This window comes from Mirounga angustirostris, unplaced genomic scaffold (genome assembly GCF_029215605.1).
Source record: "Mirounga angustirostris isolate CCGP_5_RB_7025 unplaced genomic scaffold, mMirAng1.0.hap1 SCAF_12, whole genome shotgun sequence".
Classification (NCBI taxonomy): domain Eukaryota; kingdom Metazoa; phylum Chordata; class Mammalia; order Carnivora; family Phocidae; genus Mirounga; species Mirounga angustirostris.
In genome coordinates, this window is record NW_026991720.1 from 18,886,427 (window position 1) to 18,914,331 (window position 27,905).

Genomic DNA, 27,905 nt, shown 5'->3' on the forward strand with positions numbered 1-27,905 from the left:
CTATCCATTCATTCAAGACACATGATGAGCACTTACTCTGGTCCAGCACTGAGAAAACAGAAAGCATCTCGGTCTCTTGGGACACAGAAGTCTAATAAGGAAAGGTCTTCTGAGGAGTGCCTGGGTAGCTCAGTCGGTTAGGCGGCTGACTCTTGGTTTCGGCTCAGGTCATGATCTCAGGGTTGTGAGATTGAGCCCCATGTCGGGCTCCCCGCTCAGTCAGGGAGTCTGCTTGGGATTCTCTCTCCCTCTCCTTCTGTCCCTCCCTGCCACACGATCTCTCTCTCTCTAAAATATATAAATAAATCTTTTTTTTTTTTTTAAAGATTTTATTTATTTATTTGACAGAGAAAGACACAGCGAGAGAGGGAACACAAGCAGGGGGAGTGGGAGAGGGAGAAGCAGGCTTCCCGCGGAGCAGGGAGCCCGATGCGGGGCTCGATCCCAGGACCCTGGGATCATGACCTGAGCCGAAGGCAGACGCTTAACGACTGAGCCACCCAGGCGCCCCTATAAATAAATCTTAAAAAAAAAAAAAAAAAGGAGAGGTCTTCTGAACCAAGATCGGAAGGACAGAATCATCTAATGCTACATATTTATGCTGCCTATTTCCTTTCATAATCCATTAAGAGTAAAGAGCGGGGCGCCTGGGTGGCTCAGTTGGTTAAGCGACTGCCTTCGGCTCAGGTCATGATCCTGGAGTCCCGGGATCGAGTCCCGCATCGGGCTCCCTGCTCGGCGGGGAGTCTGCTTCTCCCTCTGACCCTCCTCCCTCTCATGCTCTCTGTCTCTCATTCTCTCTCTCAAATAAATAAATAAAATTAAAAAAAAAAAAAAAAAGAGTAAAGAGCAATAGTAGCAGTACCTCTCCCAAGTGGTCACATTTCAGTCCACACCCACTGCCTTGGACATCATTCACAAATCCAACTATAAAAGGCACGGCTCAGTTGCCATTCAATTACTTCCTGAAGAAACACTGTTGGCACACAGCCCACTGATGCCAACCTCAATACCGCCCAGTCAACATTTCATTATTCAGTTGCTAGTTTCTTTAGTACGTGTTCGGGCCCCATACTGTCTGCCAAAACCTGTTAATTTACTTATTTCAGCTAAATAAAAAAAATCATTTAAAAAAAGATGATTGAATTTAAGAATTATATTCCTCAGAGAATTAGTAATGCTTTTCTGTATCCCTCAGGCCTCCCTGTTCCTAACTTCCCCTTGTCAATGCTATTATGAATAGACTAATTCAATAATGAGATCATTCCCCATAAGAGCGACCAAATAAATGCAGCATTCAGTCACACCTGGTTTCCCTAATCTGAGCAAAGAAGGCTTTCTACCAAATTTAGCCTAAAACAGGGAATTTAATGAACACGCAACACACACACACATGCACAAAGGAAGAATAAGACGGGAAGGAGGACAGAGAAGCAGAGGAACAGGGTAGCAATGGAACAACAAATGAAGGGGTAGATTGGAGAAGAAAAGTTAAAAATGAAGATATATGGTTATATGCTATCAAAACAAAGATCCTAGCATATATGTCTTGATAACTGTCAACGTAATGTAATATTTCATCATTTCCTGAAAAGTCTTAAAAATTGTTTCAAATTTTTCTGGAACTTCTTGAGGAATCCAAAAATCAAATGAAATGACACAGAAGTACAAATGTTAGGCAGGAGAATTCTGGGGGATTAAAAACAAATTACTTCCGGGGCGCCTGGGTGGCTCAGTTGGTTAAGCGACTGCCTTCGGCTCAGGTCATGATCCCAGGGTCCTGGGATCGAGCCCCACATCGGGCTCCCTGCTCGGCTGGAAGCCTGCTTCTCCCTCTCCCACTCCCCTTGCTTGTGTTCTCTCTCACGCTCTCTCTGTCAATTAAATAAATAAATAAAATCTTAAAAAAAAAAAAAAAAAGACTTCCTAGCCATAAAGGAGTTTATGGGGCGCCTGGGTGGCTCAGTTGGTTAAGCGACTGCCTTCGGCTCAGGTCATGATCCTGGAGTCCCTGGATCGAGTCCCGCATCGGGCTCCCTGCTCAGCAGGGGGTCTGCTTCTCCCTCTGACCTTCCTCCTTCTCATGTGCTCTCTCTCTCATTCTCTCTCTCAAATAAATAAATAAAATCTTTTTAAAAAAAAAGGAGTTTATGAACTAATTCACCAAGGTACAAACAGCAATAAAATACCAAGATACCATAATCATCGCCTATCCTCTTCAAAACTGTTTTAGCTTTCATTGAAGTACCAAAGGTCTGATGATTTAAGTAAAGTATACAGTGTTGAGACCACATGAAGAGAGAATAAAACAACCCTTCAAACTTGAAAAAGTGCATTATAAAGAAACATTAAAAATTGAGATCAGCAAACTAGGAAAGAGAAAGAGTGGTCTTTAAAAGAAGAGCCTTTAAGGACATGAAGGGTGAGCATGGCTGATGATGAGTAACGACTGTCCCCACAATGAAAACAAGAAGAGAAGAAGGATTTCAACTGGTAAAGAGAGAAGAGATGAGGAAAAGATTCATGAAAACATACATTCAACATATGTTACTTATGAGAGAAAGAAAGGGAAAAAAATCCTAATTTTACAAATTTGCAAATGATTAAATAATGTCTAACTTATACCATGGAATATTTGTTCAGGTATTAAAAGTGATAAGTGGACCCTTGAACAATGTGGGAAGGTAGGGGTATCAACCTCCCACACAATCACAAATCCATGTATAACTTCTGACTCCCCCAAAACTTCACTCTGAATAGCCTGTTGTTGACCAGATGCTGTACTAATAACATCAACAGTTGATGAACACGTTTTGTATATGTATTATATACTGTATTCTAATAAGAAAGTAAGCTAGAGAAAAGAAAACATTAAGAAAATAAGGAAGAGAAAATACATTAATAGTAATGTACGAAAAAAATCTGCATGTAAGTGGACCTGCACTGTTCAAACCCATGTCATTCAAGGATCAACTGTCCTTTCAAGAACTATTAGTGGCTTTGGGAAAAATAAGGTTTTCAAAGAATGTTGCTGATACGGGAAAATGCAATTAAACAAATATAAAATTACATTAACGTAGTTCCAATTTTGTACAAAGACAAGTTACATGCATGAATATGAAAATTCACTTGTATCCATGGCGGAGGCACAAGGCCAAGAGAAATTACACCAAATGTCATAGTCTCCAGATGAAAGGCTTATGAGTCATGTTTATTGATTTTTTTTTTTGTATTTTATGTGACATATCTTATGCAATGAGCAAATATTACTTCTAGAATAGGAAAGTTACTGAAGTTTTGTCGTAAGAAGAACTTAGGTTAGAGAACAGGAAAACTCCCTGCATAAGGGAGGTTAAACAGCCAATAGAATCGTAGAGAATTACCTTCCCTAAGACTGATGAAAATCCAATTGTTTCATTTTTTCTTAAATTAACTTTTTAAGTACCAAGAATCCATTTTTCTAAGTGATTTTGATAGGCAATGGGATCTTGACTTTGGTACAAGGGACCAAGCCGGTCCTTCCTCCTACCTTGCGAAGTCCAGGTCTGCCTCCCGCGACATGGTGATGTTGGTCAAATTCTGCTGCAGGACAAAGATGTTCCTACACATCTTCTTGATGCCAGACTCACTGATGCGCCTGAAGTACTGGGCACCATTAATGAGGATGCAGGAGATCAGGTGACCCAGGCCTGAGGGGCCAGCACAGAGCAGTGGCGGGGGGGGGAGCAGGGGGGAAGAGAAGACAGATTAGTGTCACCTTGCTTGAACTTACACATGAATTTGGAAGGATTTCTTTCTTCAAATCCTCCACAAAATTTAATGACCAAAGAAAACATATCTCTGAGGGTTGCTGCACCCGCTGATCTTACAACAGTTTTGGAATATTTATACATTGTCCTAAAAGCTACAAATGGAGAGGCTTTATGCAACATATCCATTGCTCCAGCACTGCCATATATATATACCTCAAGCCACCATGTCAAGGGCTTAGAAAATATGCCAGGTTGTTATAAACTATTGAAGAGCATTGGAACTCTTTTTTTCCTGTAAAGAGGTTCTGGAAGCATAGAACAACACATGCAAATACAATGATCTGTTTGGTTTCCTCTTCCTCCCACAAAAAAAGACAGGGGTGTCTTTTTGGCTCAAACATTGATTTGGAACCTAACAAGCAAAAATATGTCAGTAAGAAATTGATGCATGTGGGTTACCATTCTTCAAAGCTTCCCCTGGAACTCTAAAGCTAGTCTGGCTAGTCACAAGCAGCTTACTGCCTTCATGATTTCCCTCTTCTGAAGTCATAGTGCCTCCGTGGTGAAGGTTCGGGGGGAGCTTCAGGTTCCATGACTTCCCCGGTCTGCAAAATGAGTTTCCCTTGACTAGGATGAAGGTAGAAAAGGGAGAGGAGGAGCATTCTCTCTTGCCTCAGCTACACTCGTGTAGTGTTGCTTCTAGACCACAAACTCACTTGTACGTGCAACTACTTAAAAGGGAAGTAAGAGGCTTTCTACTCAAAGAAAAAGAAACACACATATGGATTTTACATTTAAAGCCACTGACTGATGTGAAAAATCTCTCTAGGTCAAGTCTGAGTGTGATTTTACTGAGCTCATAACTCTGGATATAATTTTGTTCTACCATGGTAAAAGGCAATCTGCCTACGTGGAGGTAATGAGGGGGGTGTTTGTAGAGAATAGTGAATAATAATAAATATATTAAATAAGTAAATTTAGGGGTGCCTGGGTGGCTCAGTCAGTTAAGCTTTCTACTCTTGATCTCAGCTCAGGTCTTGATCTCAGGGTTGGGAGTTCAAGCCCCGTGCTGGGCTCCATGCTGGGCATGGAGCCCACTTGAAAAAAAAAAAAGTAAATTTATATAATAAGTACACATAATAGATTGTAATAATAATTAAAAATAAAACCCAGTAGAAGTCTGCTTTATATTACTACTATACACTGGCAATTTCAAATAATATCTGTGATAAAATGCTCTTTTCTGCCACACCAAAGACTGAGACCCTGTAATCCCCATTCCCCACCCTTTGGGAAATTCAGTATTATGCTTTGTGAATTTTGAGAGTGGTATCACAGAGAAATAGCTAGAACTTTTTATTTTTTTATTTTTATTTTTTAAAGATTTTATTTATTTATTTGTGAGAGAGAGAATGAGAGAGAGCATGAGAGGGGGGAGGGTCAGAGGGAGAAGCAGACTCCCCGCTGAGCAGGGAGCCCAATGCGGGACTCAATCCTGGGACTCCAGAATCATGACCTAAGCTGAAGGCAGTTGCTTAACCAACTGAGCCACCCAGGCGCCCTAGCTAGAGTTTTTTTAAACAGAAGGTCTCCAATTCATGATTTCTTCATTTCTTTTCTACATCAGAGTGTTATACCCGTATTTCAAGAAGATGTTGCTACTCATCAGGATTAGATGTTAAGAAATGTCTGGGTAAATGATAGGGAAAGTCTGGGAACTGTGAATGTTGACACACATGGCCCCTAAATTCTCAGTGCCATGGAGAGAACAGTTAACCTTTTAATCACTAATACTTTTCGGCTAAAGTCTTTTGGGGATAGTTCCTTTCCGAACATATCTCCATCTTTATGACATAATTTAATGGGAAAATAGGATTTTCAGTTTTTTGGTCCAAATTTGCGGGGACATAACTGTTTAATAAAGCAAGCAATAGCCAAGCCTTTCTTTCCTATCTCCAGGTTCTACAATCCTTTGCACAATGCACTTTCTTAATTGTTTTTAATATCATCACTTTAATTCTGACAGACACCACAGAAGAGGACTCCAAAAAGAGATCTCTCGATGACTAAAATGTCAGGCCTGGGACTCAGGCCTACATACAAATAAACCAAAACGAGAAAGAAGGGAATATAGTTTGAAGTCCTAAAAGTCCCCCCCATGGGAGGAATTCAGCATGAAAAATTATTTGCCTGGCATCACATATCTCAAAATCTTGAAGGTGAATGCCTTTAGATGGAACGGTCTTTCGTGCCCTTCCTTGCCTGCCTGCCCCAAGGCATTTATGGATGCAGCCTTCCTAAAGTCTCTGCTGATCAGAGGTTTCTGTTCTTTTCAGACAATAGTGCATTCTTTGAGAGAAAACTTCCCTTTCCACTGATAATTTTAGTCATCGAGAGATCTCTTTTTGGAGTCCTCTTCTCATTGTATGTGTGCTTCTTTTTCTTTTATGAGCTTCTCTTGAGCTAACTCATGGTCCACTCTACATATTTACCCAACTCTCATGAGTGGCATGTCAGGGAGGCAGCCAGGCTGCCATCTGCCTTATTTTGGATTAAATCTTATCAACCAGGAGCAGATGGCAGCCATATTGTTGTCTACCTAGCCATACGCAGAGAGACTAGGTATTGCAGCTTTAGTCCAAAAAGAAAAAGCCAAACCAAAACAAAACCCAAACAACTACAAGTTGTGAACTTCAATAGTAGAGAATAAAAAAAAAACAACAAAAAACCCTTCACTCTTCCTTCCTCCCCAAATCCTAGGGACACAGACAGGATCTGACCTTCAAATATGTATTGGAACTTGTGCGGCTGAAGGCTGGCACTCATGGCCTCTTCAATGGCGCTGATGTCTTTGTTGAGCTTGACCACCAGAGGGTCATAATCCATACTTTCCACATTAGCCACAATGGCATAGTTCCCCTCCTTTGCAAGGGGGATGAGATAGTGGAAACAGTGAACCCTGACAAAGGCAAAGATGCACAGAGCAGTTAGTAATACATTTTCTTGATGAAAACAATAATCTTTTTGGGACAGACCACCCAAATATTTAAAGCAGCAGTGGCCCCATAGATATTTACGTCCTCTTCCGCTTGTTCACTGGAAAGCCATCTAACGAAGAAGAGGGATCTGGAGCAAGTCAGCTTCTGTGAGCCTCGCTTGCTTCATCCAAACATCGGGGGTAAGGAATAAATGAGCTCTAAAATTCCTTTCAAAGACCGGATTACATGCCTAGTGTGAAAAGCATTTTATCTTTCAACAGATACTGTTGTAGCAAAAATGAGAGGCGTAGGTCACAGAGCTCGAAAGAGCTGGCTCTGGAATGAGACTCTTTTGGTTTCAGTTCCCAATTCCAACAACTGCTGGCTGCGTGGCTTTAGGCGGGTTACTTTCTCTGTGTCTCAGTTTCCTTACCTGTGCACCTGGGATGGCAACAACACTTACTCATAAGGTGCTCTGAGGAGCTACTGAACGTCAAGCACCTGGCACAGGCCTGGCACAGAGCAAGTGCCCAGCAAGTGTTGGCTATCATCACTATTACTGTAATTAATCTGTTACTTAAGTAAAACACTAAAATCAATTTACTTATTTATTTAAAAATAAAATTGTGCTGGTCCTTAGGAATGTGAGACATGATTTGTGCCCTGAAGGACTCCACACCGCTTAGTGGGGCAGGCCAAAAAAAAAAAAAAAAAAAAGACCAAAAGAAGGCAGCGTCTCACTCAGAAGCACATGTACCAGAGGACCATGGAAGTCTGCCATGGGGTGTCACAACATAGGGTGACACTTAAGTAAAGAAGATGATTTGAATGAGCTTGAGGAAGGAGGGCGTTCCTGTGTTGACATGATCTCAGTCATTCTGACCATGCACACTTTTTAAGTTCTTTTTGGTAGTTATTGGTAACTGCCAAAGAAGCCTGAGATGGGTAAGGATTGGCTACTCCATAACCTTGGTGTTAAGCTGTAACAAAAGCAAGTTTCAGTCCAAATAATTCTACCACACGTACAGGCATTTTTAACCAACTGAGCCACCCAGGCGCCCCGTACAGGCATTTTTAAAAAACAAGAACAAAAACAAAATCCTCCATCCATTGGCAGACATAGCTCAAATAGGCTGTACTATAAACCCAGTGAAGTCTTATTGTTTTAGGTGCTCTGTCTGATCATGTCATGGAAGGTTCACTAGAGGTAGACAGGAAGACATTCAGAGTCAAAACTCTGTTACCCTTACAGTCTGCACCAGGCAATAGGAAATATTCCTAAACAAAAGGCTGCAAAAGTCTTGGGCATTATCCCTGATGATGTATCTTCACGCTTGACTATCATCTTTCTTTTTTTAAGTAAGTTTTATTGAGAAATAATTTATAAATAGTAAAATTCACCCTTTTCAGTGTATAGTTCTATGAGCTTTGACAAATCCACACAGTGTATAATCACCACTATAATCAAATTATAGAATAATATCATCACCCCCAGAATTCCCTTGAGCCTCTTTGCAGTCAACCTCTACCCATACCCTAAGGATCTGGCAACCACTGATTTATATATGCTTCCTACACTTTTGTCTTGTCCGAGTGCCATATAAATGGAATCATATTATGTAGCTTTTGGAGTTTGGCTTCTTTCACTCTGCTTAGGGCATTTGTGATTTACTCATGTTGTGTTTGTTCCTTGTTACTGATCAGCAGATTCCTGCCGTATGGAGATACTACAATTTAACCATTCACCAGTTGACATCTGGGTTGTTTCTAGTTTTGGGTGATTATAAATAAAGCTGCGTCATGTACAGGTTTTTGTGTAAATATAAATTTTCATTTGTCATGGGTAAAAGTGGAATTGCTGGGTCATATAGTAAGTATATTTTAATTTTATAAGAAACTGTCAAACAGTTTTCCAAAGGAGCTACGCCATTTTGCTTTCCTATCCACAACATACGAGAGTTCTGGTTGCTCTGCAGCCTCACCAGCACTTACTGCTGTCAGTTTTTTTAAAAGGTTTTATTTATTCATTTTTAAAGAGAGAGAGCTCAAGGGGAGGAGCAGAGGGGGAAGGAGAGGTACAAGCAGACTCCAAGCTGAACATGGAGCGCGATGTGGGGCTTGATCTCATGACCCTGAGATCATGACCTGAGCTGAAATCAAGAGTAGGACACTTAACCGACTGAGTCACCCAGGCGTCCCCAAATTGTAAGACATTTTAAGCACACATCATGATTTGATTTGATATACATATATCGTGTGGAAGGATTCCCCCAATCTAGTTACTTAACACGTCTGTCACATATTTATCCTTTTTTTTTTTTTTAAAAATGAGAACATTTAAGTTCTACTCTTTTAGCATCTTAGCAAATTTCGATTATATGATATAGTGTTATCAACCAAAGTCATCATGTTTTATATTAGATTCCGAGGCCTTATTCAAATCTTATAGCTGAAAGTTTGTACCTTTACCGACCTCTGTTTCTCCCAACCCCCAGCCACTACTTTTCTATTCTGTGTTTCTATGATTTTGACTTTTTTTGTTTTTAGATTCTGCATATAAGTGATATCACGCAGTATTTGTCTTTGTCAGACTTACTTCACTTAGCATAAAGTCTTCAAGCGTTTGTTAGTTTAAAAAAATTATTTTTAGTCATTCTAACAGATGTATAGTGGTATCCCATTGTGGTTTTAATTCTCATTTTCCTAATAATGAGAATTATTAATTCATTAATTATCTCATCAAATTATTAATGACGGTGGGCATATTTTCATGTGCTTATTTGCCATCCATATACCTTTGTGTTCACAATTCTTGCCCTATATATATATTTTTAAAAAGATTTTATTTATTTATTTGACAGAGAGAGACACAGCGAGAGAGGGAACACAAGCAAGGGGAGTGGGAGAGGGAGAAGCAGGCTTTCCGCTGAGCAGGGAGCCCAATGTGGGGCTCGATCCCAGGACCCTGGGATCATGACCTGAGCCAAAGGCAGACGCTTAACGACTGAGCCACCCAGGCGCCCCTTGCCCAATATTTTTATTGGGTTGTTTTCTTAAGTTTTGAGAGTTCTTTATATGTTCTGGATACAAGTCCTTTATTAGATGTGCATTTTGCAAATATTTTCTCCCACTTTTTGGCTTGTCTTTTCATCTTAGTGATGTCTTTTGAAGAATGGTTTTTAATTTTGATGAACTTCAATTTATCATATTTTTTCTTTTATGGATGGTGTTTTTGGAGTCATATGTAAGAAATCCTGGCCTAAACAATGTCACAAAGATTTTTTTCCTAAGTTTTCTCCTGGAAGTTTTATAGTTTTAGGTTTTATATTTAGATCAATGATTCAATTTTTTTAAATCTTTTTTTTTTTTTAAGATTTTATTTATTTATTTGAGAGAGAGAGTGCGCACACAAGTGGGTGGTGGGGAGGGGCAGAGGGAGAGGGAGAAGCAGACTCCTGGCTGAGCAGGGAGCCCGACGGGGCTCGATCCAGGACCCTGAGATCATGACCTGAAGGCAGATGCTTAACTGACTGAGACACCCAGGCGCCCTGATCCATTTTGAGCTAAGTTTTGTATAGGTGTTATATTCTTACAACCTGCTTATGCAGGGGAATCTGAAAATCTTGACAACCAGCTCATTTTCATTATGGGTGATCATCTAATAGCTGCATCAATTAATGACTAATTTCGCCAATAAAAATTCATACTGGCATTCCTGTGCTAACTGGCAAGGTGTATACTGTTAATCAAGACACCAGTAACTGCACTGGTTGCAGCCCCCTCTGGAATGTGACCTTGCTGATAATCATGAAAGCTGACCAATCCTGGAGTGGGATTCACGACTAGGGAAACTGATTGCGACTGTGGTTGAAATTTAAACTGAGCAGCTCTTAGCTGAAAAGAAAATCAAGCCATCAATGCTAAAGTATTTTTATAGTAAATTACAGATGACATCACTCCAGACAAGGGGAAGACCATGTACAAAGGCATGAGGGTGTGAATGAAGGCTGGTTTTCAGGAATGACAAGTGGTTCCTTTTGGTACACACAGATCACATGTGAAGACAGGCATGAGGTGAGCTCGGGGAGATGGGCAGGAGGCAGGTCGTCATCAGCTTTGGAGGCCAACTACGACTCTGGACTTTGAGAAGCCACAGGGGGCCTTAGGAGGATTTTAAGAGGTGAAAATGATATAATCAGATAGGAGCTTTGGCAAGATCATTCTAGCAGAGTATAAAGGATGGACTGACGGCGAAGAACGGAAGCAACTGAAAGTAGAGAGACTACTTGGGACAGTCTCAGGAATTGGAGGTGAGTGTGTATAAGATCCTGAAGTGAGTGGCATGGAAGAGAAGTAAGACTACTTCAAGGTACTGTCTCCCTCTCCCAAAATGTTTAGAGAGGAAAAAGAAATTAAAGTAGTCACTGGCAAATGTCAAATTCAAAAAGTGTTTTCTTTTCTTCGGATTCTGGCATGTTGTTGCTGACCTTAACATGACTTTGGCATTAAGGGTTTCTGCAAATATTGCTGATTACACAGCAGGATGGGTGATTTTCAGAAAGTACACACTTCGGAACCCAACGGTGACAGGTGATTGCCGTGGAACCCACTTAGAGCCCTCCTGATGGTGAGAGAAATCAGCTGATAAAGGTGACATTCCTGGCATCTTGGGACTCAAATGGCAACTTCATTTTCTTCTTCTAAAGTTCAAATAGGAAAAAACAAAACAAAACCAACCCTCAACAATTTTTGATGGTCTCACCATGTCTTTCATCTCTTGGGAGTGTCATTTGCCTTATGCTTCAAACTGTGGGAAGAGGCTGCTTGTTGGTTAAATGTGGCCTACAGTGACATGGGTAAAATGTCAAATGCTCTTTGGATGGGTCCTTCAACCTAGAACCTACTGGATTTGAGAACACTTCCTGGTTTGAACTTTAACAATGTTACAGAAAAATATGGGCTACAGACATGACGGTATTTTGATGAATAAGATAAATTTTTGGCATTTGAAGTTGTTCTGGACTTCTTGCTAGCATTTCCCACTATTTTTTCCCCATTAATTTCTTTGTCTAGTCTATCTGTGCTATCTTATTCCAGCGGCTTCTGGGGTAAAAGTACCAGAGACAGTACCTAACCGGCCACTTCTTCATTGCACCAGCTCCTGAATGACAAGGCCTAAGTCCTAATTCTCTTTTATGGCAGGATGGGAACAAAACAAACACTAGGAGATTCTGGTGACAAGGATGACGCTGGTTGTGCAGCCTCCGTACTTCCTAGATACATGGAGCGGACCGCTGTGTGAAAACAGAGTCTCCAAACCAACTCATTTCCTTTAAGAGCAACAGGTTTTGTTTGGACAAACAGCACTTATTTTGTCTGGGTTTGATTTCAAACCAGATAACTCTCAAGAAGCATTCAGGTTTTTATTGAGCACCTATTACTGAGCAGGACTGTTCCAGGTTCCGGGGCCGAGTAATAAACAAGGCACCCTTGATTCCTGCCTCCTAGGAGCCAATGGTCTCCCCCATCGTCACCCACTGTGGATACGGGGCGTGCTCAGCACTCTCTTTACTTTGGCATTACTATAGTACAGTGTTACTGATATGCTAGTGATGTGCTTTGTTCATTTTGTATTATCAACTGTATGAACACACACACACATACACACACACAAGTGCTTGTTACTGTGACAAGGAATGAATGAAGTATGTCAATATTCATTTCCTGAGCCATCCATGGAGCTCTCTGCCTAGTTTTATCTACCGTACTTTAAAAGGAACAAAGACAGTATGGAGCATATTCATAAGAAAGCAACCTGAATGTTGAAACCATGTGATATGAGAAGGTGGGGGAATTTAATTTAGAAACAATAAACATGTTTAGTGCTTTTAGCAAAAGTCAAGGGAAGAAAATTCTGCATCCAGGACTCTAAAACTCAGTGCTTTTTGTTATTCATTCTTACAACGATCTTTTTCTGTGTTTAAACGATTGCTGAAGGAGATACAGCAATGGGTGTTATCGCAATGAATGGTTTCTTGTAAAGTTAATAAATAATGACTAAAGTATGTTCAGCATTAAGAATAGTACCGTCATGACATACAAAAATAAAAAGGGCAGAATAGAGGTTAAGGATTTAAAAGACTTACTCAAAAGTGCCTAAAATCTCCCACTGGGAATTAACAACACTACAAGCGACTAGTTCTGAATGTGGAACACTTTGTGTTCCCAACACAATCAATAGCATAAATTCCAGGAGCTGTGACAGTAATTAATTTGATGTTCCCTTGCTTTTCTGTGCAACCCGGGTAACAGAGGCATCAGAATGTTGGTGATTTTTGTTTTTGTTTCTGTCTATTGCATTTATCTATTCATAGAAATCACCTGATTTATTTCACTGTCAGCTTGTACGTAAACAGAAAACAAATCTAAAAATTATCGTAAAACAAATCAGGAAACATAGAGGAAGAGCCTTCCTTTCTGGACAGCTGCATGTAAGAAATATGATCAGAAATGAGGCTGAGTAAAACACTTCAAACCTGCAATGCTTCTTCTCTTACTCTACTCACAAGCCGCTCACAAGCAATTAAGAAGTAACTTGTAGGACAAGATAATGAAGAATGAAAAGAGCACGGGGCATACACAAGAAATGACATCCACAATACATGATCAATGATGCTTTGCCTGAGCACACCTGAAAGATTTCCAAGTTCTAACTGGAGCCCAGACATGAACCAAAACCCTATTTACATTTTTAAAACCTCAATCTAGTAAAGACTCCAAAAGAAAAAACAAAATGCTCTCTGAACTTTAATGTCCCATGGCAATATAGAAGATGTATTCCTATACACTTTCTGATCTTGAATTTTCTGATCCTAAAGTTCTAAAAGTCTATATCCACCAGCTGTCTGTTTGACCTTGCTACCTAGAGGTCTAGTAAGCATCTCAAACTAACCGTCTCCAAGATGGAAGTCTTGATTTCCACCCCTCCCCCACCCCTTCTCCTTACATAGACTTTCTCACCTCAGTTAAGGGCCCCAGCACCACAGAGTTACCCTGGTTCCAAAGCTCGTGGTTTTCCTTGAGTGCTTTCTTTTGCGGCCTCCAGCCCCTGTGCCCAATACTATTGATCAACACATTTCATCAGCTCTACTTTTGGAATATATCTCAAACCAACTCTTCTCACATGTCCACCTCTGCCACTCTGGTGCTCATAACTGGTCTCAACGGTCACTAGGCTTCCATTCACATGCCTTCTTACCATTCCTTTTCCAAACAACAGCTAAAGCGCTCTTTTTTAATTTAATTTAATTAATTAATTTTATTTATTTATTCATGAGAGACAGAGAGAGAGACAGAGAGAGAGAGGCAGAGGGAGAAGCAGGCTCCCAAGGAGCAGGGAGCCCGATGCGGGACTCGATCCCAGGACCCTGAGATCATGACCTGAGCCGAAGGCAGACGCCCAACCACCTGAGCCACTCAGGTGCCCTAAAGTGCTCTTTTAAAAATGAAAATGAGGGGCGCCTGGGTGGCTCAGTCAGTTAAGTGTCTGCCTTAGACTACGGTCAAGATCCCAGGGTTCTGGGATTGAGCCCTGCATTGGGCAGCTAAGCTGGGAGTCTGCATCTTCCTCTCCCCCTGCATGTGCTCTCTCTGTCAAATAAATAAAATCTTAAAAAAAAATGAAAATGAATATGAATGAGTGAGTGAATGGATGGATGAAGCTCTCTCCCTTGCTTAAAACCTTTCTATGTCTTCTCAATGCCCTTAGAATGAAATCTGAACTAGTCGCTTGGTCTGCGGGTCACGATAACGTGCCAGGCTTCGCGACCACACATGGTCAGGCCCCAGCCTGCCTCTTTCCGTATCCTGGCACTCCTCCTCACCTCCTTGTTCACAGTGCTCCAGTCACCCTGACTCTCCTCCATTCCTCAACACTGCCAAGCTTGATTGTCTCGGGACCTTGGTGTGTTGCCCTCTCTGTCTGAAATTCTCTTCTAGGTCTTCGTACACATGGTTCCTTCTTGTTACCATGTCACATTTTCTTTGACCACACTATCTAAAAAACAAAAAAGCCAATACCCCTTTGTAGTCAACCCCAGCTACTCTCTGCCATGTCCAGAATGATAGCACTAGCCACGTGTGGCTATTGAGCACTGGAGATGGGACCAGTCTGAATTTCAATGTGCTGTAAGTGTAAAATATGCAGATTTGAAAGGCTTAGTACCCCCAAAAATGCAAAATAGCTCATCAGTACTTTTTACATTAGTTACATGCTGAAATGATAGTATTTTGGAGTTACTGGGTGAGATAAAATATATCATAATTTATGTGTTCCCTTCTACTTTTTCAAATGTGACTATTAGAAAATTTCAATTATCTATATGGTTTGAATATATAGCTCACTTTATAATTCTACTGGACAGCACTGCTTCATTTCATTATGTTATTTTATTTTGTTAGTTGTACTTATGTGAAATTATTTTTTTTGTTCATTCATTGGCTGTTTCCCCCCATGAGAATGTAGCTCCACGAAAGCAGGGCCCTTGAGTGATTTTTTCATTGCTGTATCCCAATTCCTAGCACACTGCCTAGCACAAAGAGGGCACTCAGTAAATGTTTATTGAACGAACAAATGATTGAAAACTTCCCAGTCTTTTCTTTCTACCATTTCCATAGGTGTGATAAGAGAGGCCACCAAAGCTAAGAATGTTCTACACTTCAGGGGAAGTAACAAGAGTCCAAGAATATGGCATCTTTGCAACTCTTGTCCTGAATTATGATTTAACGTAATCTCTTCTTGGGTCTTAAGTTCTTGAAGGAAGGGGTCATGGCTCTTGCATCTGTGTACTCCCTTACTGATTAGCAGAGTACGTTCGTAAAAACGTCAGTGACCATAAAGTCACCATAATCACAAAGCTACCACATTTTGAGCATTTATTTTGTGGCATGCACTGTACTAATTATTTATTATATCATTTACAAACTCTGTAAGTTAGGAATTATTGTTTTATTTTTACAATGAGAAAACAGGATTAGTAAAGGTAGATTACCTGACTTAAGATGGCCTAGCTAGCTGGTAGAGACCTTCAAATCCAGATTATTCTGATGTCACAGGCCGTGCAAACTGTGAATCACCATATTTACGATATAGCACGTGCTTAAAAACTTTTACAGTGATTAACACTAAAAATCACGTTCAATGTAAAAAAAAAAAAAGGACATCAATAATAGGAATCAAAAGTTACGGGGATAGTCTTCAGAAAGAAGCAAGTGATAGATGACCCACTGTGCCTTTCAATTGCAGTCTTGGGCTTGGCTGTGTCATACCTGACTTCCAGATGCAGGACAAGCAAGCAGCGGTCAGCCATATCCTGGAAAGATTTGGCAAGTTCACTCAACGTCTGCATGATCTGCTCCGACACTGGGGGCAGATCCATGGTCACATGGCTCTCTTGAGCAGGAGACAGCACTGAAAGGAGAAGAAGAAAACACCAGTCACTGAACTAGATGCCTACAGGTTTGTTTGAAATGACATCTTACTTTGTTGCTCATCACGTTTTTACCAATTTGGCTAATGCTGGTGTGGGCAACATTAGATGTCCAAGACATGGTAGACTATTTCTGTACTTGATTCAACACTGATTGTCTTCAACCAATTCACAGATTGATAGAACAGAACGTCAGCGTTGGAAGCGACCATAACAGGAATCCGGCCCGACCATGTGGTCGGTCTATACTTGCGTCTCTTGTACATCTTCCAGTGGTTGCTGTGCTTCTGCTTGCATACTCACATGAATGTTTGTGAAAGAAAACTCAATACCTCTTAAGGCAGCCTATTCCATCTCTGAAAGATGTGATCATCTATATCTACTGATACCTGTTGCCATTAATTTCTAATCACTGTCTCTGATTCCAGCAGCTTGGCAATCATTCCCATATGTGTTAGCACTTCAAGTATTGAAGATACCACGTCTTTTGGCTTCCTTGAAGTCTTCCCTTTTCCAAGCTAACTAACCCCAGTTTTTCAGCTATTCATATAATCAGAGTGAATTATTTTACAATTCTCATAATTTGCCAACAAAACCATTCCAATTGTTCTCTGTCTCCCTTGAAATGTGGCACTCAGGGCCAAACATAATAAATACTACAGAGTAGGTCTGTGCTGTCTAGAGAGAATGATCAGCTCCCTTGTTCTAGATGCTATGCTGCTTGCACATAAGCCTGAGATCTTCTTGGAGGGGGAAGAGGGGTTAGAAGAGTGTGCTGTATTCTACTTTAACTCACACAGAGCTTACAGTCAGCTAAAAGCCCCCAAAGGTCTTTTTGGAAAATCTGATAGAGCTACCTTCTGTATCTCTATCAAGTAACTGATAAAATATTTAAGGCACTTGGACATTTTCTTCAGGAAAATACTGAATAGCAAAAATGTGAACTATATTTATATCTAGACTTCTGTTGCATATCCAGTTCCCCACAATTTCTCAAAGATCACCAACAATTAATTTGGCAATTTCAAATTCTTTTAGTACTCTAGAATTTCCAAGACTGGCTTTGAATCCTGTCTCCACTACTTACTCGTTATGTGACCAAGAGCTAAATGCTTAAATTATGTCTGCCTCAGTTTCTCACTGTAAAATGGAGATAATACTACCTACCCCATGGGGTTTGGGGGAGCATTAAATGGGTTAATGTGGGTAAAACACATAGAATAACATCATATCAACCTCACTTAATATTAATACAAATAATAAGCAATTATTATTATTCTTTAGCATGTGATTTGTCCAGGTTAAGAGTCTTAAGCTTAATTATAGCGACACGGTACTTAAAAGATAATTCCATCTTGAGATTCCATTATCAGTATTTTTTGCTTTTCCACCTGGAAATTCTTCTGTCAGAGAATGCAGTCTTTCGGAAGAAGGGCACTTAGGGCACGTGAGATCTGGCAAAGCATCACTGACTAGCTCAGGAGGGGTTCACCTTGCAGGGTAGAGTCACAGGTGGCTGCAGCAGAGTCTACAGCCACAGGCTTTCAGAGCTGCATCTGTTTCTGGACTTTGCTAAGCCCAGAGAAGGGCCTAGAAAGACAGTCTAGCCTCATAAGGCCAAGTTCTCCTCTGGGAAACCAGACTTGAATAAATTAAGATTTATGGCAAAGATTAAACAAAAACCAAACAAATTCGGGCCAAGGGAACTGATCTGTAAGGAAGAATGAAATGTAACAGGGGTGCCTGGGTGGCTCAGTTGGTTAAGTGATTGCCTTCGGCTCAGGTCATGATCCCAGGGTCCTGGGATCGAGCCCTGCATCGGGCTCCCTGCTCGGCGGGAAGCCTGCTTCTCCCTCTCCCACTCCCCCTGCTTGTGTTCCCTCTCTCGCTGTCTCTCTCTCTCTGTCAAATAAATAAATAAAATCTTAAAAAAAAAAAAAAGAATGAAATGTAACAGTGTAGATTTAAAATTCCTACCAGCCTTGGCATCACTCAAGAGGCTCCCTAACTCCATCAGCAGGAGAGTGGATACGTGGCATGGCTCCCCCTCTCCGCGGTTAACACTGCCTAGTTTGTAGGATTGCAAGGCGAGATCACTGCCTTCGTAATGTTTTCGTCTGGCAGGCCAGATGAAAGCAACTCTAAGTAACACTATTCTAATACTTCAAAGCATGTTAGGGCTTTTGAGGCCCTGGACTCTGCTGTTGAATGACACTGTGGTTTGAGAGCTCTTTATGTGCCAGTGATAAGGGGCAGAAATCAGCCCCGAAGACAGCAGACTCATGGCTTAAGGTTCAAAGTCATACCAATCTCCTAAACTCTATCAAAGACATTCTGGACAAATTCCACCGAGAAAGTTAAAAAAAAAAAAAAATCCGAGTTAATGGAAGATAAAGAGTCAAGATAAAACTTGGGATGAGTGAGGTAAAAGGAGGTTAGAAAAGCAGCACATTGCACATTTCGCTTGACTGTAATCTACAACAAAAACACAACATTTTAGTAAAGCAACATGAAAACTCATGCCCAGAGTTCTATTGAAAAGCCAGCCTGTGAATTCCTGAGGGCTCACTGAAATTTACAAAGTTTTCTTAACAAGAAGGAGTATGCTGAGCAAAAAAATGCTGAGCATGGCAAACAAATACAACACAAAACAATGAACTCTCTCTTAAATGTCAAATGGAAACCTACAAAAGAGCAATGCTGACAGAATTGGCTTGGGATACAGTCGAGATAGGTTACTGGACACACACCTGCGCACATATCCTTTTAGAGGCTACGTGGTGGTTTATCTCAGGGATTGCTCTTTGTATCAGCAAAGCCCACATCTATTGGACTTTAAAAATATTAGTACTTGATCATTTTATTTTATTTTATTATTATTATTATTTTTAAAGATTTTATTTATTTATTTGAGACAAAGAGAATGAGATAGAGAGAGCATGAGAGGGAGGAGGGTCAGAGGGAGAAGCAGACTCCCTGCGGAGCAGGGAGCCTGATGCGGGACTCGATCCCGGGACTCCAGGATCATGACCTGAGCCGAAGGCAGTCGCTTAACCAACTGAGCCACCCAGGCACCCAGTACTTGATCATTTTATTAAGATACACACTTTGAGCTGTTCTGCTAATACTAGGGATGGGTCACATCAGATCATTCATAACATCCTGTTCATCTTACAACCACTGTATGAAAGCAGGCATCTTTGAGACTCCTAGCTAACTAATCATGGCAATGGAACTGTGGCTTTCTGTACTAAACTGACTGGTCTACAGGAGGATGCTGAAGCTTGCTCTCTGGGGCAGGCACTGCTTACTAGGTGAACCAACACATATTTCCAATTCTCCCTTGCTCACGCTGCTACAGACTCCAGAAAGTTAAATGTTTGCATTCCCAGCCTTGCTCGTAGCGAGAGGAGGCCACGTGTCCCCATCTGCACAAAGAGATTCTTCTGTGGCAACTTGATCTAACCCCGGCTAATTCTGCAACTCATCTTTTGACAGGGAAACAAAAGTATGGATTGTTGCCGCTAAAATTTTCTGGATTTTAGTCTCAAAAATGCCTTCAATATCACTTGTCCATCCTTCCCTAGTGCTTGGCTAGCTCCTTTTCCCCCTCTCAGCAACTTTCCCCAAATCATGCTGCTTTGTCCTTCCTACTCTCTTGTCACTCCTCTCTTAAGGACCTCAGATTCTCATTAAGCCTTCAAAGGAATCATCAACACTTGCTTTCTCTGTGGTCTTGCCTTCTATTAACTCTTCCACATGCCATAATCCTTCTGCCTTCACCTCTTTATTAGAGCATTATTCTAATCATCACCAATGATATCCTAATTGCCAAATCCAATGGGTGTTTTACAGTCCTAATTTCAGAAAGGCCCTCTGCTACGTTCAACATAACTGGCTATTTCCCTCTTAAAATTCCATTTTCTTTTGGCTTATATGGCACCCTACTCCTCTGGGTGTCCTTTAACCTCTCTGACATTGTTTTCATCATTTCCTTCCCCGGATCCTCTTCCTTTAGCCGACCCATAAGTGCTGGGGTTCCCAGAACTTTTTTCTTCATTGGTCTCCCTTACTTGTCATTCTGTATGTTCTCTTTGAGTGAGCTCATCCATCTTCATGGTTTTTGCTATTATCTAGGGATTGAGGACCTCTAAACTTCATTTGGTCAACTGTGCAAGCTAGCCTTACCTGTACATCCCACAGGCATCTCAAATGCAATGTGTTCTAAACTAAACTCATTATCTTCAGCATCTGCTCTTTATCCTGAATTCCCTCTGCATCAGTGGTGTAGCAATCTAGGAATCTCAGCTGCAAGCTTGAGAGTAATTTTTGAGCCTCTCCTCTCCCTCACTCTCCTTGGCAAAGACTAATTTCTGCCAATCTCATTTCCTAAATGTCTCTTAATATCTTTTGTCTTTTCTGGATCTGCTGTGACTTTCTTGGTTTAGCCCTCATCTCTGCCATGAACTACTGCAAGAGGAGGCCTCATGCCTGGCCCCTACTTTAATCCAATCCTCCATATTCAGCTCATTAAATGAGTTAGAGAGTCAGAGTTATTTATCAAAAACACAGATGAGACTTTGTTAATTTCTTGTAAAAATAACATCAGTGGTTCCCATTGCTTATGCGTTGAAGTCCAAGCTCCTTAGCAAGGCTTTCCATGATTTTTGGTTTCTGTCCAACACTGCAGTTTTTCTCCATTTCTCACCATTTTCTCCTTCCTCTCCAACTTCTCTCCTTTCCCTTCCTGGCCCATCAATCTGACACTTTTTTTTTTTTTTAAGATTTTATTTATTTATTTGACAGAGAGAGACAGCAAGAGAGGGAACACAAGCAGGGGGAGTGGGAGAGGGAGAAGCAGGCTTCCCGCCGAGCAGGGAGCCCGATGCGGGGCTCCATCCCAGGACTCTGGGATCATGACCTGAGCCGAAGGCAGACGCCCAACGACTGAGCCACCCAGGTGCCCCAATCTGACACCTTTTTAAAGGAGATTCCCTAAACATATCCTGCTGTTTCAGGATTCTATATCTTGGATGGTTTTTAATCCTCTTTCTAATCTATTCATGCTTTCTGGCTCAGAAAGTGTTTCCTGATTCTCCAGGCCGGGTCATTGGCATCTCTGGGTTTGTTTGTTTGTTTGTTTTCCCCACACAATTCTATTACAGTAGTTACCATATTCCATTGACATCTGTTTATCAGTACGTCTTCCTACAGATCATTAGCTCCGTCAGGGCAGGGATTATCTATATATCTGTATCTATCTATATCGGTTGGAAGCATACAGGAGTTCCATCAATGCTTTTTTATTAAACAGAACAAATGATTTAAAGATTTATTTATTTATTTATTTATTTATTTGAGAGAGAGAGAGAGAGAGAAACAGCATGAGAGGGAAGAGGGTCAGAGGGAGAAGCAGGCTCCCCGCTGAGCTGGGAGCCCGATGTGGGACTCGATCCCAGGATTCCGGGATCATGACCTGAGCCGAAGGCAGTCGCCCAACCAACTGAGCCACCCAGGCGCCCCAGAACAAATGATTTAATTAACCAATGTGACAAGACAAATAATTCACATAATAACAGATTGATGAAAATCAGGAACAAGAAGGCACAGCTTGCCATTTCCAGCTGTAACTTTTCCCTTAGCTTCTTGAGTACGTTCTGGGGACAGAGTGGGGATATGGAAGTAGTTTATGATGGCTGGTTTTCTGGGCTGTTCAGGAATCTTGCAGAAGTAGAGTCTAAAAGGAATTCTGGTCAATCCCTACAGCCCCAGCACTTTCGTTATAAATTGTGTTGCCTTTAGAAGCCACTTTAATTTCATAAGTCCACCTTGTGGCAACCGAGCCTTGGGGGGGTCCTCTCTTTTCCAAAGACATAAAATCCCTGGCATATCAAATAACCAGTATCTTTCAAGGAAAGCCAACATACTGTCATGGAGAAGCAATCAGCCTAGGACATTAGGATGTCTCAAGTGGTTCCACATCCTAATATTAACCAGACTGAAATGTGTTTAAGTCTTAAAATTAGTCAAAATTGGACTCATTCAGACCCAGAAGAGCATCTGTTTTCAAGGATGCAGCTGCTACACTTTCAATGGCAACTTACTGTGACTTCTTTAATTGATTCATAGGAGGATGTCCTTGTGCATCTGCAATATTATCTAAAATTGTTACAATATTAGCTTAGACTGGTATCAGCTGTCAGCAAAGTGATAAATTGAAAAGGGAAAGCAGGATATCATGGCAGAAAAAGAAAGGTTAACTGTGAATTCAAACTTTTGAGAAGATGGAAAAAAGACAATGAAGAATGATCTCATGAGATTTTCTCACTTGAAAACATTTTAGAAGATCAAATTTTGGTACAATCATTATTTCTGACTCTTCTTGCTATTGTACAGAGAAATGACAGACACCACATAATGATGTCTGCTTGAACCTGGGATAAATTTATTTAATTTCCAATCTTCAGTTTTCCTATTTAGAAAATTGGGCTAATAGCATCTTCCTAACTCCCAGAGCGGTGTGTTATTAGGTTCTGCAAATAATTTCGAGATCCTTCGATGTTGTTACATGGCTGACATTTTTTAAAAATAGGAATGCTGATTAGGCCTGTGACATTAAGAACTCGAGGGGCTTACAGAGTCAGAGGGGGCTGGGACAGGAGCCTGTCCCCCTAACTCTTCCCTCTCCCTAAATGCCTGTGGGATGGGCTACTACCGAGCCCAACACTGGGGAAGGACTGAAGGGCATCAGACACTCTAACGCTGCGGTTCAGTGCCGGCCAGCTCTGTCCTCGGTCTTCTCAATTTCCCTGTACCACCATCCCTACCTTTTATTCATGCCCTGGAATTATCTGCAAACCTATCTAAGCTAACCGGCCCTGACCCCAGTGTTTTGTACACAGTAGTCACTTTGTAAGTGTTTCTTAAATAAATCACTTATCTATTTTTGAAACCGAGTGGCTTCTAGAAGCGGGGGTGATCTTCACATGCTAGAGGCTCTACTGTCTTCATAGTATTGAATTTGAATTATTTATTTATTTGACAGAGAGAGAGAGAGAGAGAGCACAAGCAGGTGGAGCAGCAGACAGAGGGAGAAGGAGCCTCCCCACTGAGCAGGGAGCCCGATGAGGGACTCAGTCCCAGGACCCTGGGATCATGACCTGAGCCGAAGGCAGGCACTTAACTGACTAAGCCACCTCGGCGCCCCGAATTAGAATTTTCTTAGGATAGAGGTGTCCTTTCCTTTCCTTTCCTTTTTTTTAAAAGATTTATTTATTTATTTGACAGAGAGAGACACAGCGGGAGAGGGAACACAAGCAGGGGGAGTGGGAGAGGGAGAAGCAGGCTCCCCGCTGAGCAGGGAGCCCGATGCGGGGCTCGATCCCAGGACCCTGGGATCATGACCTGAGCCGAAGGCAGACGCTTAATGACTGAGCCACCCAGGCGCCCTGGTGTCCTTTCCTTCTTAAGTCAATTACTCCAAACTCAAGTTTCATGGTGACTCTTTTTGATCATTCTTTGTTTCTCCTGAGACACATTTTTAAAAAATTTTATTATGTTATGTTAATCCCCATACATTACATCATTAGTTTTAGATGTAGTGTTCCATGATTCATTGTTTGTGCATAACACCCAGTGCTCCATGCAGAACGTGCCCTCCCTAATACCCATCACCAGGCTAACCCATCCTCCCACCCCCCTCCCCTCTAGAACCCTCAGTTTGTTTTTCAGAGTCCATCGTCTCTCATGGTTCGCTGAGACACATTTTTAACCCTTTGCTGTTCTTTGCCAGCAGTCCTAGCTTTCCGCACTGTCATTTATTTATTTAGCAAGTCATGTATTTTGTCACCCCTTCCCGCCCGCCAAACAATCCAGAACCTAGTCTAAACTTCTTTTGCTATGCTTCTATGTAAGGACCAGCCCTACGTAAGAAACACGTTTGGTAGACTCCCTTCAGTTTGCTTCCTATTTCAGAAGCAATGGCTCTTCTGCCCCTAAATAATACCTAGTTCTTTTCAGTCCAGATTTCCTTTTCATTGCTGCTTCTGGAAGGAAGCTCTCTTTTGTCTACTCTTACAGGGAAGAAGGATAAATGGAAGGGATTTTTTTTAAAAAATTGGGGTGGTTAAAAACGGAAGAAATTCATTATCAGGAAGGACGAAAGATTAAGAATGGAGGAATTGGAGCACAAAGTGAATGTGTCTTATTTATGTTTGCTTTTTTTAGGGTCTAATTACCTAATTGATATATATTTATGGTAAAAAAAAAATGTTTCCAGTGGGTACAGGAGGCAAAGACCTACCTTCTTTTCTGTGCTATCGTTTGTTATTTAAATGATCACGTGTTACACCTTTTCCTCCATTAGTCACAGACTTATGGGCAATGTAACTTCATGTCCTTTGGAACATCTTTCAACCCTTTCTCCCTCCCTTCCGAAATGTCTTATATTACCCTAGCTGCAGGCAGTGATGCTTTGGGGGAGAAAAGGTGTGTTTATCCCACTCACTGCCCAGCCTAATGACACAGATGTTCAGCAACATTTGTTTAAGAATGTGGTATTATAAGGCAAAAAAAATAAAATAAAGACCAACGATCAAACTATAAAGAACTCAGTTTTAAAGATGCTGCTTAAGAGTAATTTTCATCTCTGTGAAACCATACTCTTCCCAGCTGCTTCCCAGAGGACTAGAACTTACTCTCTCGCTTATTATTACCCCTAGAGCACAGTTCTTAACAACTGTCAGACTCATCGTCCTCATGTGTCTCCTCAGAGAGTTGCTGTGAGGACCAAATGGGGAGCATGGCCCCTCCCACGGTGCCTGCCACAAAGCTAGGACCATCCTTTGAACTCCAGTAACACTAGGCTTCCCTCTTCCTTTTCCAGTCTTGGCACGGCTCACTTCATGCTGTAGAGAGTCCCCAGTAGCTTGTGAGATCCGTGAGAACAAAAGCCATAACCTACTCTTCCTGGCATCTCTCACAGTCCACCTCTTCCTTACACTCAGCAGTAATGCCCGTTGCATTGAATCGGCAGGTTAAAGACAAATCAAAGAATTCTGTATCTTTTTCTTTTCATTATAGCTCCACAGTGCCTTTAACCTAATGTCTTCCAAATAGCTTATTAGCTTGGAACATTATTCTGTTTCAGGGTAAGAAACTGAACTGACAGAAGGCCCATGAGTGAAACTGAAGAATTATTCCAAATATTGACCTATCGAGAGAAAACAAGGCTCATGGTGAAGAGCAAAACAAAAATAAGAACCAAGATCAAAAAAAGAAAAAAGAAAGGACTGTTGTTCCCTTAGGCTACCACAGGATAAGAGGCCAATTCTGAGCCACCAGGATAAACTACACACCGCAGTGTTGTACAGGGCAGCTCACATCTAGTAACTCACGAAACAGTGCCTGACGGTAACAAGCCTGAGCAAGCCCCAGGTCCTCCAAGATGGTGAGCTTTAGACTCGACTTCTATACAGTGTAAACCAGCCCAGACACACTGGTTTTTACACCTTGTGAGTGACAGGACAGACCTCAGTCCCCTTCAGTCCTGGGGGGAGACATTAAGATTGATTTTTCCTTTATTCTGAATAATCCTCCCTGAGGCCTGGTAAAAACCTAATCATCTACTAAAAAGGCGTGTGGTGTGGCCAATTCAGCTCCTGCCGGATATGAAAGAGAAATGGAGGAAAAGCTAATGAACAGCTCCTGTCCTTGTGCTGAAAGGCACTATTGTGGGACTCTATTAGATTTCCATGGACTTTGTAAGCCTTTTGTGTTTCTGTAAAGCCCTGCATCAAAAAAGCATCTTAAGGTGTTAACAAATACTTAGCCAGATATTTTACGTGAGTAAGCGACACAGATTTAAGTTTCAAGAGAATTTCAGAGGCAAAAATATTATGTGGCAAGGAGATAACCTTTATTCGTGTGTCAACAGGATCCTTCCAGCTTTAGGATTTGTAAATCTTCCAAAGAGCTTGCGGGGATGGCTTGTTCACCGTGTAAATTTGAAACATGAGGTCCATTTGCAAATGGTGAGACTGAACCAAACAACAGAAATAAAGCATGCTTCCTGACAGGACACGGCGAACAGCTACCACACGTGGAGACAGAGCTGAGGGAGTTAAATGGAAAGCCCTCTCTGGGGTCTCTCTTGCATGTGACTTCTCCCAGTGGCCTTTTTTCCTATGATATTCCTCTCCAGGCACCTGCATCATTCATACATTTGGACTTGAGGTAAAAAATAATCATCATCTTCTCGACCTACAGCAGCTACCACTTCCACTTTTATCATCTTACCTACCTCACAGGAGTCTGATGATTCAGTGAGAAATTACACAAAGGCTCAGAACCGTGTTTGACACACAAGTCCTTAATACCTGGCAACTACTATTACCATCACAACAACTACTAATACTCTATTATTTATTCAATATTGATGTACTGAATGAATAAATAGCAAACCCCAGGATCCCTCTCCTCCATCCACAGCTTTGAGTAGGCTTTGGAACAATTAGACTAGCTTTCTACAGTGAATGGCAAAACCTGATGAGCTTTTATTAGTGCAGAACAAAACAGGGAGAATTCTAGAAGCACTGGTCACCCTGATCCTATCGCTGTGAGGACAACACGTAGACAACTGACTTATCTGGAAGCCAGAGCGGACAGTGCCACCAAGCACACAGACCAGCACCGAGACCAGCCGTGTCGTCCATGACGGCTCCCTCTGAAGCATGCTGGAAGTAAGGAACACAGAGAGGATGAACCTGCGAACACACAGTGCATTATTTGCAGGTGTAAATCTTGCCGAGAGAATCTCTCCTCAGTGAGGACAAGGGTGGCCACCTCTCCAGCGCGCAGTAAAGATAACAGTGAACTAAGTACCTCCCCTTTAATCTCTCTCGTGTCAGATTTTGCTTCTGTAGGCTAAATGGATGAGCTGATGCCACACACATAGTGACTAATGCCTTGTGAAGGTTAATATACAGCCGTATTTCTGTCTCTATACTTAGTAACACATGAATACTGTTCTCACACACATTCCAGCCTTGCCATATAATCCCTAGAATAATTAGCAATCATACAGATGCTTCCAGAATCAACTGTCCTAAATATCAAAAGATTCATAATCTGTTTTTATGCCAGTTAAGGGTAAGCTACGGAGAGAGGCAATCATTTATCTACCAAGTGATTATATAATCTGAGGATACGTATTAACCTCACTCGAAATCTAAGTAACTTTCTCTAAGTAAAAGGACATACGTGTTCTTATAGTAACTATGAACCCCACATTTTCTACCGTTACATAACAACATTTCTCTTGGACTGGCCAAGTTTAGACTCAGAAAGTGGTGGCTAAATTCTGACTCAACCACATACTAACTGAATAACCTTGGGCAAAATTACAAAGACCTTGAACTGGGGTGATACCAGTTTCAGCCTCAGAGGGTCACCGTAAGGATTCAGGGTATAGAGAGCACATAAAGTATCTAGAACGATGCATGGCACATAGTAAGTGCTCAGTAAATCTCAGTTACTATTGCTGGACCCCTTGCTGGGAACTCTGGAAGACTGGGACTCTTAGACTCATCTCCTTAGTCATCAAAACACCTTGCAAAACACTGGCGATCTGTGGGCTTAGCTGTTCATGTGGCTAAGGGACAGAAAGAAACCGATGTAGTAAGACATTT

The 27,905-nt window shown here is 41.4% G+C and overlaps 1 protein-coding gene across 3 annotated transcripts in view; it reads right to left on the reverse strand.

The window, feature by feature from the left end:
- EXOC4 (exocyst complex component 4) overlaps positions 1-27,905 on the reverse strand; it is a 738,469-nt gene that overhangs the window by 49,945 nt on the left and 660,619 nt on the right. For all 3 annotated transcript variants that reach the window (XM_045864245.3, XM_064574933.1, XM_064574934.1), the window contains 3 exons: positions 16,058-16,199; positions 6,533-6,711; positions 3,530-3,689 (listed from right to left, as the gene is read on the reverse strand). In XM_045864245.3, coding sequence (XP_045720201.3) covers positions 3,530-3,689; positions 6,533-6,711; positions 16,058-16,199 — 481 coding nt within the window. The remainder of the gene's footprint in view (positions 1-3,529; positions 3,690-6,532; positions 6,712-16,057; positions 16,200-27,905) is intronic.